We start from the raw sequence: 16,562 nt of genomic DNA, 5'->3' as shown, positions 1-16,562 counted from the left end.
TCCTTACCTTGCTTTGGCTTCTCCTCTCCTCCCTCCTCCTGCCTTTGCTGGTGGATCTCCTTGTGCTGCTCCTCAATCACAGCCAGCAGCTTTGCCTGGTGGTCAAGCAGCTGCTTGTGCTGTACCTGCTGTTCTTTGATCACCTGCAGCAGCATGGCGTGGTCAAGCAGCTTCGCCTGCCCAGCGTCTAGAAAAGGAGGGGAGAAAGACATAAAGCAACCATCACGACCCAAACCCTCTGCAGTCACCCCTGAGTGTCAGCAGGGGGCAAGGGCAGGATGGGCCTAGGAGGGAGGGAAGGCTGCGGTGCCCGTGCTCAGGCAGGCTGAATCCACACGAAGGCAGCCCCACCAAGCTGAGCCCCTGCCACGATCAAACCGCGCTCCCTGGGCACACAAGGGGAGGAAATCCCGGATCACCATCCCCCCGGAGCCACACGGAGCAGACCAGAGCATTCTGGGCTCAGCACAAGTGACTCACGGTGGTTTAAAGCACACGTCACCCACAGGCTATGAGTCCCCGGTCTGCACGGAAGCGCTGCTGCCTGTGCTCCGCCTGGACACACACCCAGGCGATGGGACGGGATCCGGAGCTGTCGCTTGCCTCCCACCCCAGCTTTCCTCCTGAACCCAAGGCGTCTCTAGGTTATTATACCCCACTGGAAATCCTATCAAATTAACAGCCTATAAAATGCCATTTAGATCAAAAAGCAATGTTGTGCAGGCCCATACTTCTCCAGCACACGTTGCCTCTCCCTATCCCCCTGATCACCCCCAAAGTGATTACAAAGAAGTATTTCCAGCCCACACTAGGGCCCCTGGAATTCCCTCTCCGCTCTGTTGGGTTCGAGGGGAATTTGGTCACTTCAAGAGAGCAATTGACTTCTGGAGATGTGTTTATTGCCTGCACTTTGCTCAGGATAAACAAGGCAAACAGAAGGCATTCCTGCTATCCTGCTCCCGGAGCCTGCCAGGCCCGGCTCAGCATGGGACTGTTTGGGTTCAACACCCAGCAGGCAAAGGTTTAATCCCCAAAGCAAAGCGTTGCTGCCGAGAGCTCTGCAGACACGTGCACCTTGGGCAGCACACCTCTTCCCCACAGACAAGAGGTGATGCTGTCTCCCACCTCCTCCTTTGATCCTGGAAGAACGGGCCTCAGCCAGCACGCCGGCTGGATGTGAATGGGCACTCTTCATCAAACCCACCTGAACCCGTTACAAACTCTTAAGTACCTGAGTTCCTGCGGCCCAGGGCAGCCACAGCAACAGTGGCCCCACTGGGGTAGCTGTCTGCAGAGCACCCATGGAGCAATGTGCCCTCTGCCTTGCTCCTGTGACACCTTCCCAGCCTCTGGGTACAAAACTTAGCATGGAGCAGAGGAACAGAACAGGCACAGGGCATGTCCTTCATGGGAGAGCATCCCCAGCAAGCCCCACACAGAGATGGAAAACCCCACAGGAACTCAGGTCCCTTCATCTCCCTCGAAACATGATGCGCCCTTGTAGTCCCTATCATCACTAGCTTCTTATACTCAGTTTTTAAAGTCCCACTGCAATACAGAACAGAAAGGAAAGCAGTGGAATCCCAAGAGGTAACCACCATAAACAGAGAAGATTGGGATATGCCCCCCAGGAGCAGAGCCTGGCCCATGCGCTACAGCCTGCGCCTGCGGGGTGATGCTCAGCCCACTCCCCAGCGGGCTGCCAGCTCTCTCCACTTCACAGCAGCCAAACAGCTTCGTTCCAGTCGCACTCGTGCTGCCGAAGCCGGGAGCAGCCGGGCCCTGGAGCCAGCGTGACTCAGGGGCTGCCCCATGGGACACATCCCGCCAGATGCCACGCAGGAGGTGACTGCAGCCCAGAGCTATGCACTGGCAGAGCCACGAGCAGCGCTGGCTGGCACCGTGCTGCGGAGAGGAGCCCTGAATCCTGCTCTCCCAGGCCTGGCTCCAGCGCCTTCCCTCCCTGCACGCCCCAGGGTCACACTCACCCTCCAGCTTGCTCTCCACGTTCTCCTGTTGCTTCTCCTCTGTGTTTCGGACCTCCTTTGCCTCCAGCTGATCCGCTCTGTCCGGAGGGGGCAGCTCCTGCTTCTCACCTGCAGACCAACAGACCTTCACTGTCAGAAAGGACACTCCAGCAGCAGATGTTCCCTCAAACGACTCCGCATCCCAGTATCCCTCCCTGCCCGAGCCCGCAGGGTTTACATTCAACCCCACAACTGCAAGGGAAGTAATAAAACCTCTTTAACAACGCAGCGGAGCGGTGGCAGGGAGCCAGCGCCAGCCACCTCAGCCAATTCGAATGCCAGCACGGTTCCGAGTAGCTTTTACCCGGGCACTCAGCAATGTGTTACCTGTCAAGATCTCCCAGCTGGGTGTCCCCAGGGAGCCGGGAGCGCGCAGGAGCAGCCTGGCACCTGACACTGCCTGGGCTAGCAAACAACTGTGACAGATAGCACAGGAGCTGTCAGAGGCGCCAGATTCCTCCTCTCCCCCAGCAGACGCTGGCGGGGCTGTGCAGCTCACGTGCTAATCTACGGAAATCGGAAGGGAGCACTGGGATGGAGGCAGCAATAACCACGCTGCCCAGGGATTACAGACCAAGAGGAGTTTGTGCAGTGGAGGGCGCTTACCAGGGTCTGTTTCCTTCTCCATGGGCTTCGCAGCCTCCTCTGCTTTCCTGGCGAGCTGGAGCTTTGCTTTCTCCCTGTCACCTGCAGCCTCAGCTTTCTTCTCACCGTCCGGCGCGGCAGCTTGCGCCTTGGCTTCCAGCACTTGTTTGTCTGGCTCCAGCTCTTTGTATGGCAGCCTGCCACCCTGCGCCACCACCTCCAGGACGTTCCTTGGATTCTGAGCGGGCTCCCCAGTCCCTCCCCGCAGCTGGTTCCCAGCAACCGCTTCCTTCCCTTGGCTCAAGCCAAGTGCTGCTTTCTGGGGACTCAGCCCCGCTGCCTCCTCCAGCGCCGGCTGAGCCCCACGGTCGCTGCCTCCTCCCGGCACAGGCTTGTTCTCGTCGGATTCCTCCCGCTCTCGCCCCATGTCCACAACCACTTCATCGTGTGGGATGGGCGGCTCGTGGCGATGGGCTTCCCCCACGGGCAGGGCAATCCCTAGAGTGGGAGACAGGCAGGGTTAGGGGGCTTGAGACCCATGTGAGACAGTGAAAGGCAGCAGGTTCACAGTACACCCAGCACCCTTTATCCACCCTTCCTCCTCAAGAGCCTGCATTCCTAATGAGACTCAAGAGCATCAAATACTAAATCACCTTTAGTCCACCAGGTGATGAGCAGAGATCAGGATCTTTATCTGAAACAGCCGTACAACCCACACCAAAGCTGGCATCACCTCCCCAGGCTCCCCATTACCTTGATCGGGACGGTCAAGCTGCACTTTCTCCTCCAGCTTTCCTCTCTCCCCCTCCTCTCTCTTGGGTACCTGCATGGGCACCTTGATTTGTGGCTGCTCCATCTCCTCCTTCTCATCCAGCAGCTTGGGTTTATCGCGGTCATCCTCTGCCTCCTCCACAGCCGGGTTCTGCTCTGCAGGACAGTTCATTGCACGTGGTTACGCACGGCTGCGTTGTCAGCATCGAGCAGCCCCTTTGTCTGCTGCAGCCCCTCCACCGGCACAAGCCGAGCTGCCCGTGTGCCTCCAGCGTTGCTAGGGAAGGGCCGGGGCTTTTGTTCGGGGGCTGGTTGTCCTCCCTGCGCTGGGCTTTATGGAGCTGCTGGGGTGGAAGCCGGGGGCCGGGATGCAGGCGGCTGCCGCTGCCGCCAGATGGTAGCATCCTCCCGGCTGGCCGGACCCCCGAGCACCGCAGGCACGGAGCCGCGGTCCCCATCGAGCTGCAAAGCGGCTCAAAACCGCTCTTATTTCTAGTTTTAACTCCGGGTTTTTTTTGCCCATAAGTGTTTCCCAGCCCTCTGAAGGCCGCTCAGAGGTCAGCGGGTGGGAGGAGAGCTGCAGGACCCCGTGTTGAGGAATGGGCTTAAACGGGCGTTAGGGTTCACTCCTGAGGGATGCAGGGGACCCTCCCCATCTCCCTCGCAGATGGGATGTTTCTGAAAGACACATCCCAGTCGAACCAGGTACTGAGTTTAGCGCTGGAGGAACCACGTGGAATCCATGGCATGGCCCATGGGCTGGGAACGGCCCCTTCCAACCCCAGCCTGGCAGAGGACAGCCCACGCAGCGCACACAGGGAGTGAACTCTTCCTTAGAGGAGGGAATCTGGTTGTTTCCCAGCACTGAAGCTGTTCTGCAGACTTTTTTCCATCCAAAAAACTCCGAAAAACAACAACAACAACAACGAAAACCTCTCTCCTGTAACCGAAAAATTCCCAACCCTTCCCCCCCCCCCCCCCATCCGCCCTCCCCCAGGCGATTTCCTTTGGGGAATTAATTCCATAAACATCTTTCAATGTCCTCCTCCCCCTCCGCAGGGCTGGTGCGATTTATGACGAGATGAACTCATGGGAAAGAGGAGATTGCCACAACTTCAGCTGCGTGGGCCTTACCCCAGCGCGGGGGGGACCCAGAGCAACACCAGCACAAGATCCTGGCCCGGAGGGATCCGTGCCAGAAGGACCCAGCGCCTCTCCAGAAACCTGGAGCTCCACACCCCGCTGAAGGGATTTGGGTTTGGGAATGACGGTGGGAGGAGAAAAGGGCTTGGATGTTCTGAGAACTCAGAGTCTGGTACCCAAGGGTCCCTTCTCTCCATTGAGGGACTTCCCAGAGTTCAGCAAGTCAGGGCAGGACGCTCCTCCTTTCAGGAAAAAGCAGCCTGCAGGAACCCGTGCCCAGGCCTGGACGGGGGCCCTGGGAAGCAGGAGGCTGAGGCCGGGGAGGGGAGCGCTGGGCCCGGCTGCGGATGTTCCCAGCTAAATCCTGGCCTCTCTGCAAGAAAACATTATTTACTCTATTGGAGGAAAGTTCTGTGTTAATTGGTTCATGAAGCCGGGAGATGGCTGCGCTTGGAGCCCATCCCGGCGCTTCTGGAAGCCAGGGATCCGGAGAGCAGCGGCACAGGCAGAGACATTCCCGATGCAGAAGGGAGCAATGACCCAAAGGGAGACTTGAGCAACCTGCCCTAGTGAAGGTGTCCCTGCCCGTGCCAGGGGTTGGAACTGGATGAGCTTTAAGGTCCAACCCAAACCATCCCATGACTCGATAGGGTTCAAGAGGGGAAATTAAAGGGAAGCTTCCCACACAAGTGGGAAATGGAGGAGTTAAAGCCAGAATGACCCCCGTGTGCATGGCAGGGTTTGACCAGGAGACCCTGCAGCAGGTGAACCCCCTCCATGGGCCCAGGACACCCTGAGGGGCTGGGGGAGGCCCCGCTGCTGGGAGAAGCATCAGTTGTAAATCAAGAGGCAGCTGCATGTTCCCCATTCCTGCAAACAATGCGAAGAGGAAGACCAAAACAAACACAGACAAGAGCACAAGTCTCCACGCCATAATAAGACAAAGTTGCCTCGCAGCCATCATTTGCTCAGCAGGAAACAAAATTAAGTTCATCATCAGGGCGTGAATTAACGACCTCTCACGCTGCATGGAAATCTATAAGGGGCTTGATGTGGTTTGCAGAGAACAGTTTTGCTCAGGATGTGTAATAATCGCTCTAAACTGTCTCGTCGCCCTCCAGGTCCCTTTGGAGAGCGTTCCAGTAATGCTGCGCCTCTTAATGTTTTATGAGCGGCGTTGGACTTTACAGGCAGAGGCCTGAGAGGCTGTAAAAGCTTTCTGGCTCCCAACCGCAGGCCCTGGGCACTGGGCAGCACCGGGAGGCTTCGCTCTGCCCCGGTGCTCGCGGTGCTGTGCAGCAGCTCCGCTCGCACGCGCGGTGCGGCCGAGGGGAGCCGGGGCTTTGTGCTTGCCGATGTGCTGTGGGTCGCCAGCAGCCTCTCTGGGCTGCAATAAAATGTCATTATCAGCAACCTAAAAGCTTCCCTTCCTCCCCTGCTCCTGGTTCCGATAGCAGCAGTGGTCCCAGGAAGGCGTTCAGCCCCTCCTCACACACAGCCTTCCTACCGCTCTCGTCCATTGCAGCAATGGCCGTGGCCAAAAGCGGTGTCTGCACGCAGAGGTGGTGAGATGGACCCGCTGGGCAAGGCCTGAGCTGAGGGGGCCCTGGCAAAGGGACCTGGGGGGCCCCAGGGATACATGGGAAGTTCCGTGATGCTGAGTGATGCTCAAGCATCATCCGAGCCTGATGAGGGACGCAGGGTTCAGGACCTGCTGGTGCTGGTCCAGCTCAGCGCAGTGAAACAGAGCGAGATCCATGAGCTCGTGCTAAGGAAAACAAAGCAGAACAAGCAGGGCAGAGGGAAGGGAGCAAAGGCTGCTGCTGACCATGCCGAGTGGGGCAGGGACGAGCCATCCCCAGGGAGCCCCACACAGCCCCCCCGGCCCAGCTGCGCTGCCAGGAGCCCCCCCGTTCCCCCTGAACCGGTTACGGATTTCACAAGGTTATCGAATGGCATCACTGAAATTAGTTCACAGTTGTCTCCTGACGCACCCGCAGTAAAAACGAACCCAAATTACGAGGGGCTGAGAGTTCCTTTCTGTGTCACAGGCACTATTAAAAGCTCGCTCGCACAAAGCACCAGGGAGAGCTGCAGCGGAGTCAAGCTGTTCCTGCAGCTCCAGGAGCGGTGCAGAACCCACGTCTCACACATGCCGGGGGCTGCTCTGGCTCCCGGCGCCGGCGGGACGCAGCCTGCAGCCGGGCAGGGCTCTTTTTGGGGGGCAAACCCGCAGCAGAGCAGGGCAGGGATGGAGGAGCCCTCCCCACCAGGAGCCAGCCACAGACCCAAGCTTCACCCATGGAACACACCGCACCGCGTCCCTCGGAAGGGCTGGAGCAGGGTCCGCAGCCCATGGGCTCCTTGGAGCACAGGGCAAGGGCACTCTTGCATAAGGAGAGTGAATCGGGTCTTTGTTACCCAACGTTGCACAACACCAGAGCAGGAAAATGCAGCGGCAACGATCGAGTAAGGAGCTGAAAAATATTACAAAATCTGAATCCAGCCCCCGGGCCCCGGGGGGTGCTTTCAAACAGAGGAATTGCCTCATTAGCTTCTTCCCTTCTTTTTTTTAAATGGATAATTGCCTTCATGAGCTTTCACAGGCAGCTTAGCAACCTTTTAACACAGGCACACACGCGGCACGGCGCGGCAGAGCCCCTCTGAAAGGGGTTTTATACCTTTCCCGAAGAGCTGCTGACAGTAAACCTCAAGCAATACAAGCAGGGGCTGTAATGGGCACTTGGGTGTCGTTAGTAAAAACACTGCTCCGAGTTTGCTGGTCAATACGTGTTCACATAAAAGGGCAATGTTCTAATATTCATAATCCCAGGGCCCACAGGGCAGGGTTTTAATGAAAATCTGTACAGTTCTGGTCTCCGCAACATCAAAGAGGCCAATAAAACTCCTCTCACATGCTGACAGGCCAAAGTCAGACGGGGAAGGCAGCACTGGGAAAAGGCCCCGCGCAGCCCCCAGCTCTGCCTTGGCCGGGGGGGAATGGGCACGGAGGCTCCGGCCGCCCGGGAAGGGGCATGGAGGCACCAAGGGAGACTCCGTGTGCTCCTGGTGGACCCCCATGGGAGGGATGTGACCCAGATGTGCCGGGATGAGGGCACCCAGGTGATGCGGGGCTGGCGCATCCTGCACACCCTCAATGGCAGGATGCAGCTGCTGCCGTGTTTTCCAGGCTGCAGGCTCCTGCCTCGGCAAAACAAGCCAGTGAGGATGAGGGGGGAGCGGCGGAGTGGGAAGAAGGGCACCATTTAATGCCTCTCATTGCTAGTCAGGCCGACATCCTGCAGAGGCACAGGGAGGCACCGGTCCAAGGCACGGGGCAGCCCCATGTCTACTGCCCTGCGAAGCCATAGAATCCCAGCCTGGTTTGGGTTGGAAGGGTCCTTTAAAGCTCCTCCAGTTCCAACCCCTGCCCCGGACAGGGACCCCTTCCACTGGAGCAGCTTGCTCCAAGCCCCTGTGTCCAACCTGGCCTTGAGCACTGCCAGGGATGGGGCAGCCACAGCTTTTCTGGGCACCCTGTGCCAGCGCCTCAGCACCCTCACAGGGAAGAGCTTCTGCCTAAGAGCTCAGCTCAGTCTCCCCTCGGGCAGGTTCAAGCCATTCCCCTTGGCCTGTCCCTACATCCCTTGTCCCAAGCCCCTCTCCAGGTTCCCTGCAGCCCCTTCAGGCACTGGAGCTGCTCTCAGGTCTCCCCTTCAGGAGCCTTCTCTTGTCCAGGCTGCCCCAGCCCAGCTCTCTCAGCCCAGCTCCAGAGCAGAGCTGCTCCAGCCCTCACAGCATCTCCATAGCCTCCTCTGGCCTCACTTTAGCAGGTCCTTGTCCCTCATCCTCTGCCTGACTCCATCACCCCCTGCACCATCCCGCTCCCTCTTCTCAGGGGACAAGGCACCCAGTACAGAGCCAGCAGGCCCCAGCTACAAAAGGCATTACCCCAGACTCGAAAGGCAGCACCCAGTGCATGAGGAGCTGCACAGCTCCACCCTGGGAAGTTTACAGCCCAAGAGCACTAAAACCACCTTCCTCCCTTCATCCAGCAGCCAGGCGCAGGCAGTAAGGGTAATGCTGACAAGCTCCAGGCACACACGGTGGGTACGGCAGGGTTCCTGCACCACGCGATGATTAGACATTGGCATCCTGCTCTGCCAACCTGGCTCACACGGAGAAGAGATTTAGCAACCTCCAGCGGACACCATCCTTTATGGGACTCCTTTTATCCTCCCAGCCACATGAACACGTGCCATTAGCGACTCCTCCTGAAACAAGCAGCTGTTCTTTGGCCATTACTGCTCCAAAATTAACCAAGACGGAAGAATTCAATTGCATCCCTCCTCCCGGCCCTGCTGAGCGTGCTCGATTAAGGGATTGAGAGCATCTTTTGCTCCAGAGTTCACGGGCATCCCAGTGCCTCAGAAGACGTGCACGCCTCGTGTATAACCGTGAGCACCAAGGCATAAAAGCCCCTGCACTGCCAGGGATGGAGCAGCCCAGGAGTGAATGTTATCGGCGGCAGCACCGGTGTCTCGGAGACACTCAAAGCTGCTCGGCAGGAGCACAGCCAGCAAGCAGGAGGGAGGATAATCTCCAGGAGAGACGGCCCCTTTCTCCCTTCCGTTCGCAATCGCTGCGAGGATATTTCAAGGCCCCCAAAGAACAAAAACAGCAAAAGCAAAGCAGGAGCAGACCCGAAGAACAATGAACTAAAGGAGCAGGAGAGAGCCCTGTGCGAGGGGAGAGAGGGGTCAGGAGACACCTGCCAGCAGTGGCCTTGCTGGGAGCCTGCAGCTGGGCAAGGGAGGGATAGGCCGTAATTCCATCAATGCTCCCAGCAAACAAACAATAAATAACCTGGACCAGTAAACAGAGCTGAGGCGCAATCACAGCCTTTGTCAGAGCTCAAACCCTGTCCAAATTTATATCCTCAGCACAAAAAAAACCAGCCGCTTCCCATAAATTTACATACCCCTGAGCGCAGCGAGTGGCTGTGATTGGAATGGTGCAGAACGCGCTGGCAGGAAGGGGGAAAGCAGCCCTGGGTGGCTGCTCAGAATAGTACCAGGGAATGGGTTGGGTTGGAAGGGACCTTAAAGCTCCTCCAGCTCCAACCCCTGCCCCGGGCAGGGACCCCTTCCACTGGAGCAGCTTGCTCCAAGCCCCTGTGTCCAACCTGGCCTTGAGCACTGCCAGGGATGGGGCAGCCACAGCTTCTCTGGGCACCCTGTGCCAGCGCCTCAGCACCCTCACAGGGAAGCGCTTCTGCCTAAAATCTGAATTATTACCCCCAGCAGGGAGATCGATGCTCGCCCATACTGGGGTCCCCAGCCCCTGCACCCACCTTTCCCTTTCCTAAAGAACAACTCCCACAGGTACCATGGGAGCTCTCCCAGAAGGTACCAGGCTTTTCCAGAGGGCAGAACTGCAGCCGTTCTTGGGAAAAATCCCCAGGATGCTGTGAAGATGCACGGAGCTGCCTGGAATTGACCCTGCTTCCATCACAAGCCTTTTTATATGTGCATATATATATATATAAAATATATATATCTAAATTGAAGAGGTGGAGCTGGGAGCTGGGCTGGGAAGCACAACTCAAGCAGACACATACCTGGGATTCTGACCAAATCCTGGTCTATTCCATTCTCCTCTCCATCCAGGTGCTCCAAGCCCATCGCCTCTGTCTTCACAGAGGGGTCCTCCGTGGCAGACAAGGTGGTGTAGGTACTAATAACCAGTATTCCCAGGCCAATCCACAGGATAATCTGCACAATGAGTAGAGCTTTGGTTAGCACAGTGACACAACCAGGAAATGTACAGCATTCTTCATGCAAACAGGGTCTCCAAACAGTTCCAAGCTTGGTGCAATTACACACATCAATACAAGGGAAAGGAGGGAAAATTAAGGGGCCTAAAAGAGAAAACCAGGACCTTTTGGCTGAGGTTTGTATTTGGATGTGAGGACTTACAAATGGAAGTTTCAGAGGCTGGAAGCTGTTGAAAAGGCAACTCCTGTATTCAGAGGCTCAAAGCGAGCGGGCAGGATGCGAGGATGGGGAAATGCACGTGGCAGACACGAGTCCAGCTGCAAAACCTCATTCCCTGGTATTTCCACATTAGAAGACCGTGAGATCAGGTCTGGCTGAGAACAGAGGTGCCCGACCTGTTTACAGCCCAGAGAGGTTTCCAAGGAGCTGTTTAAAACTTCTCAGCTTTTCAAAGCAAGACGGAGATGCCCACACGCGAGACCTGAAGCTCAAGAGCCGCAGGAAGGAACTCACTGACTTCCAGAGAGCGAAGCAAACAGAAAGCCAGGATCTGGGTCCTGCAAGGGGAAGGGCTCCATGAGCAGTGCAACACCCAGAGTACTGCTGCTCCTAGCTTAGGCTGTGGTACCAGGAGAGGAGCACAGCCTGTGGGACTCAGCCTCTTCCCCCCAAATCCTTACCCTGCAGCGCTTACACAAGGATGTCCAAAAAGCACAACCAAAGGATGCTGCTCAGTGGGAGGAGAAGCAGGAACGGCCACAGGGGAGCATTGCTACAGAGGTTGAAAACGGAAAATAAAGGAGAGAAGTGAAATTGAAAGGAGAGGTGTGGAATCACGGAATGGTTTGGGTTGGAAGGGAAGCTAAAGCTTATCCAGCTCCCACTGCCTGCTATGGGCAGGGACACCTTCACTAGAGCAGGTTGGTCCAAGCCCTGTCCAAGTTAAAACATTGCCACATCCCGGGGAGGGAGGAGAGGCAAACGCTCTCCTCTCCTTCCTCCTTTTCCTCTCCTTCCCTATGCTCAGGGAGATCACCCAGAAGCCAGGTCAGTGCTTTGGGACCAGGAGACCCCATTGCCAGCACAGCCCTGCAGACAGACAGACGCCTTCAGAAGGAAAAGGCTGGCAGGACGTGAAGCAGCTCTGGGCAAGGGTGAGCAGCGTGGCCGGGGAGCAGAGGCCAGCCCTTAGGGACGCTGCAAAGGAAACACAAGTGAACCGTGGTCCCTGCCTCGCCGGGTGGGTGCACAAAGAGCAGATATCCTGCCACCCCCTCGGGCCAAGAGCACGCTCAGCAGGTCCCTGCCACGGCTGCCCTCGCCTTGGAGCTCGGCCACTTCCTCCCCTCTCACAATCCACAGCCCCGGCAGGAACGGGTCTGTGACTGTTCTGGCCTCTTCCAGCAACAAGAGCGGAGAGGAAGAGCGCTTCCACAAAGAGGATCTATTCTGGTGCCACAGGAAGTAGGAGAGAACGGGGGAGAGGAGGGAACTGTAGGAAACGCCTGAACAGTAACTGTTTGAAAGGGTTTGTGTTGTTCCTTATCTTGGTGAGGAACCACAGGCTTGAACGCCTTCGACTCAACCCCCTTGGATTGTTTAATGTTTGGAGTGCATCTCCAAATGGGTATGGGCAGACGTGGCAGGCAGAGACAGGCTGGGGTGTCCCTGAACCTTCATCCCTACATCAGCACAGTTCTTCCTCACCTACTACCAGCAGCTGACAATAAGGAGGCCCACAATGTGGCTTAATTTCATTGAGACACGTTCAGCTGAAAAGCTGAGAGCCTGCAGACCTGAGAGCAGCTCCGGTGCCCGAAGGGGCTCCAGGAAACCTGGAGAGGGGCTTTGGACAAGGGCCTGTAGGGACAGGCCAAGGGGAATGGCTTGAACCTGCCCGAGGGGAGACTGAGATGAGCTCTTAGGCAGAAGCTCTTCCCTGTGAGGGTGCTGAGGCGCTGGCACAGGGTGCCCAGAGAAGCTGTGGCTGCCCCATCCCTGGCAGTGCTCAAAGCCAGGTTGGACACAGGGGCTTGGAGCAAGCTGCTCCAGTGGAAGGGGTCCCTGCCCGTGGCAGGGGTTGGAGCTGCAGGAGCTTTAAGGTCCCTTCCAACCCAAACCAGGCTGGGATTCTCTCATTCTCCAGAAGCAGCTCTCAGCGAGGACGTGCCGCAGCCGCCCCAGCAGGCAGGTCAGCCAGGCAGGGCCTGTGTCCCGAGAGGAGCGCTCTGAGCATGGACAGAAACTCAGGAGAGGAAGTTTACGCGGCTGCTTCCTCTGCTGGTTCCTCTCCCTCAGCTCCTCTTCCTCCCAGCAGACAGCTCCAGCTCTGCACAGCAGCTCCCCCCAGCCCCGCGGACCACGCCTGGGCCATCAGCAGGAGGCAAAACCCCTGCAATAGCGTGGAGCGATGACGCCCTCCAAACTGCGCTGCTTTGGCCTCGGAGCTGGGCTGGACACAGAGTCATGGGGAAGGAATGCAGAGCCCCGGTCAGCGCCGGGCTCCTCTGCTGCGCTGTGACAGAGGTGCTGTGTTTGAAGGGCCGGAGGTGAAGGTGCGTTGGCCACGGCTCTACCAGCGGAGGGCAGAGGGGAATCACTTTTCCATCCGCACAGGAGCGAGACCCAGGGGTCACTTCCTGACCTGGAGCAGCCTCTCCACAGCTCCTCTTCCCCAGCTGGGACAACAGCCACTCCGGCCTCCCTAGGAGGGGCCTCTCGGACAAGCTTGTGTCAACACTGGGAAGCCAACACCTTCCTGTTGGAAGTTAAACACTCTGTTTACAGACCTCGACGCGACCTTCAGCAGCTCTCTGCCAAACCTCACTCTGTCCCCCCTGCTCGAGGCTCCGGAGGGCAGGACACAAGCCTGCACCTTTAGGGGAACACACTCTGTGCTTAACCACGAGAAAGGGAACGCTCTCCCCAAGTTCACTCACAGCACTGCCTGCCTGGCTTCAGCCTTTTTAACTGCTCTGTTACCAAATCATCTTCCCAACACAACGAGACTTTGAACCCAGGCAGCCCCCAGCCTGGCCACTGCAATGATTAACCCACTGGGACTGCCCATATCCCTCCCCCTGGAGCCCTTTTCACTACTTTTAGTGCTACTTTCCTGTTTACAGCCCCACCTGCACCATCTTCCCAGCTCGGTAAATCTGAGCTCCCCATCTCACCAGCCCTGTAAGCTGCCCGACACGGGACTTTGCTTTGGCCTGGTAAGAGCAGCTGGTTCTCAGAAGCAGCACCGTAACAGACAAGGTAATTCAGGCAAGCGTAAAAGCTGGCCTTGAGAAGGTCTGCTGCTTTGCAAAGAGCTAAAGATGATGGAGGGATGGAGGGAGAACATACATGTATGCTGTTTAGACAGGGAAAGGCAGGGAGGGACAGCTATGCCCAGGGCTAGCTTCTTCTCCCCCTTGACTGCCGCGTTTCACAGGAGCATAGCTTGATGGAGTGGAGCACCTGATCAAAGAAAAGCAGGAATGAAGGAGGAGACCAAAGACAGAGCTTCAGGGAAAAAATAAATGAGTCTTTGCTGAAGACCTGGAGGAAGGGGGAGAAGATGGGCTCTGAAGCCAGCTCCGGAGGTGCTGCGCAGCCCAGTGTGCTCCCCAAGGCAGTTGTGCCCTGGGTGCAGCACTTCAGAGCATCGGTCAGAGCAAGTATGCAAACCTGACAGGCAATGGATCATTCAAGAGAAGGCTGAAGAGCTTGCAGTGCCAGGGTAACCTAGGGAGCGATGCTTTAGATAAGCCCTTACTCCTTTGTGGGGCTTCCTGCAGGACAAACATCTTCAGCAGCCTCGTGACCAGACTTCAGGTCACCCACTGAATGCACCAGTGTCCAAGCCCGGGCAGCTGACAGTCGCCTCGGGGTGGCCAGCCCAAGAGCTCAGCACATCCCAAGTGCAGTTTTCAAGGCACTGCAGAGAAACATTCTGGCTGAGCTGGAATAGAAAGCGATTCTTGAAAGTGCTCTTTGTTTCCCTACAAGCTCCAGGCTGGCATTTCGGCTCCTGCTTGGGGGGTTCAGGCAAAGAACTTGGGAGCAAAGTGTCAGAATTCCGAGCGAGAGCTGGAAAGTTGGACTCTTTCCTTGTGTCACAGAAAGCACGGGGCAAGAAGAAATACACACCCTGCTCCAAACCTGCACGGACGTTTGCAAAGCCACAAGTCATTAAACACAGAAAAAGCCATTAGCTCCGGAGGACCCACAAGAATGTCCTGCTCTCCCCCTGCTGACTCTGCACTTTGCTGCAAACCTTATTCCCAGCCCAGCGCTGTCGTGCCTGGTAACAGTGGGGCAAAGCCCTGCTAAAAGGCAGTGGATTAAGTTATTGTTAGAAAAAACAACCCCGAAACACGCTCATTTCAGCCCCACAAAGCGCTGCATTTGCAGTAGAAGAGAGAGCAAGCCCAGCAAAGAGCCACTTTGTTTCAGTCCCCGAGGAGGCCGACTGGAACTGGAGCAAAAGGCAAAGCTGAATTTCTACCAGGCTCCCAACGACCCCGATTTTGTACAAATCCTGGAGCAACACCTCCGTGTGTGTTCCCTTTTATTAGTACTTTGGTTCAAAGCAGAGCTGAGGGTCAGCAGCACAAACCGCACTGCTGAGGAGCTGTTTGCTTTACCCAGCCCAGGCAGGCTGGGATGTTAAGGCCCAGCAAGGTTTTATAGGCTGCCTGGATTTCCCATTCTGTGGGTACCGAACCTGAAGCCCACCAGAAGCAGCATTTTATGCACCAAATGAATGCTTCACTTTGCTGCTGGAGGGACAAAAAGAGCTGGTGTTTCCAGCACAGGGCACATACAATGGGGCCAGCACCTCCTCTGCTGTCTGCACACCCTTTAATCCTGGGGGAATGGTTGGACTTGATGATCTTAAAGGTCTTTTCCAACCTAAAGGATTCCATAAGCGACACTGGTGAGAGCAGCTGACCAGAACAGCTCCCACCTGGACTGGGCAGACTGGAGGGGGAGGCTGGAGGAGGTGCTGAGCAGCCAAATTACCTACATTCCCAGGCTCTGCAGAGGGCTGAGGGGGATGTCAAGCAGCATCAGCACTGACCTGTGAACAAAGTGCATTCTTGTGGATCTTCTTGTAAATAAGAGCTGGGCAGATAAAACAAATGAGGCTTCCCATCGTAGCACCCGTCAGGCCCAGGACGGTTTCCACTGGTGAAGAAGAGGAGAAGTCAGCAAAGGTCCCTTCCAGGGCTGCTGGAGCAGCCCCCGGACAGCCCAGCCACCCCAACAGAAGAGCAAAGCAAAGAGAACAGAGAACACAGCCAAGACAACTTGTCCCCAGCTCCTCACTCACCATTCGGGATCATGATGCCTCCTACCATGGTTCCAAACACAACAGCCAGTGTCAGGGCTTTGAACCGCAGGGGGGGCATGTAACCCCCTGCAGCGAAGGTGCCGTCTTTCTGCTGGAAAAGGTGGGAGAGGGAAACTGAGTTGAGCTCCTGCATCACAACCCCCCAGCTCCTAAGCAGTTACCCCAGCAACTTCACCACCTCCAGGCTATGGTCTGCACAGAGGAGAGCAGAGGGGGGTGGCACTCAGACATGGCTGAGCAGTTTTAACATGCAACTGCATCTGAACCTCCCAAATGAGAGCCATGGGGGGCATGGAGCCAAAGCTGCTGCTCCCATCCTGCCCCAGATGTGACCTGTGCAGCTGTATCACAGTCCCTGTGCCAGTGCCCAGCCTCGTCAAGCCCACCCCAAGGCCAAGGAAATGAGAAAGCAGCTGAGGAGGCAGGAGGGAGAGTGGTCACAGGGCTTTGCTATGGCCAGGTATCCCCCAACACCACCACGTTGCACCACATGTACCAGCTTGATGGATGGCAGAGAGGAGGATGGGTGCTGCTGGGGAGCTGCTGATGCCAGAGGGTTTCCAGGTGCCCTTTGCTTCCCATCCCACCCCCACACTCCAAGTGGGAAGTGCAGAGGACCCAGCAAACACATGCCCTGGGGAACAGGGGGTACCCACTCTCCTGGCTGCACAGATAGGAGAGGAAAGCAGAAATGACACGTTCAGAGCCCAAGGAGCAAGGAGCTGAGCCCAGGCAAGAACCAAAGCCTTCCCCAGCATTTCCAATGCTCACTGCTCTGCACCCGCTGGCTTTCATCGATCTGGCTTCCCCCATCCTCGGGCCCTCGCGACGTGAGAAAAGAGCTGGGGGCTTCTCACAGGCAGAAGTGGCAGGATTTAGAGCTATAAATTGCTCAAGTTTTATTTCCTGCCCTAA

At 56.9% G+C, this 16,562-nt stretch overlaps 1 protein-coding gene across 1 annotated transcript in view; it reads right to left on the bottom strand.

The window, feature by feature from the left end:
* The window catches only part of SLC38A10 (solute carrier family 38 member 10), a 34,143-nt gene that overhangs the window by 3,203 nt on the left and 14,378 nt on the right, over window positions 1-16,562 (bottom strand). Inside the window, exons 9-15 of the mRNA XM_065693720.1 lie at window positions 15,627-15,738; window positions 15,375-15,481; window positions 10,147-10,300; window positions 3,366-3,539; window positions 2,634-3,110; window positions 1,989-2,096; window positions 8-187 (exon numbers count right to left, since the gene is read on the bottom strand). Coding sequence (XP_065549792.1) covers window positions 8-187; window positions 1,989-2,096; window positions 2,634-3,110; window positions 3,366-3,539; window positions 10,147-10,300; window positions 15,375-15,481; window positions 15,627-15,738 — 1,312 coding nt within the window. The remainder of the gene's footprint in view (window positions 1-7; window positions 188-1,988; window positions 2,097-2,633; window positions 3,111-3,365; window positions 3,540-10,146; window positions 10,301-15,374; window positions 15,482-15,626; window positions 15,739-16,562) is intronic.

The sequence above is a fragment of the Lathamus discolor genome, chromosome 13 (assembly GCF_037157495.1).
Source record: "Lathamus discolor isolate bLatDis1 chromosome 13, bLatDis1.hap1, whole genome shotgun sequence".
Classification (NCBI taxonomy): domain Eukaryota; kingdom Metazoa; phylum Chordata; class Aves; order Psittaciformes; family Psittacidae; genus Lathamus; species Lathamus discolor.
The sequence above is the reverse complement of the archived record's forward strand: the minus strand, read 5'-3'. Positions and strand labels throughout refer to the sequence as shown.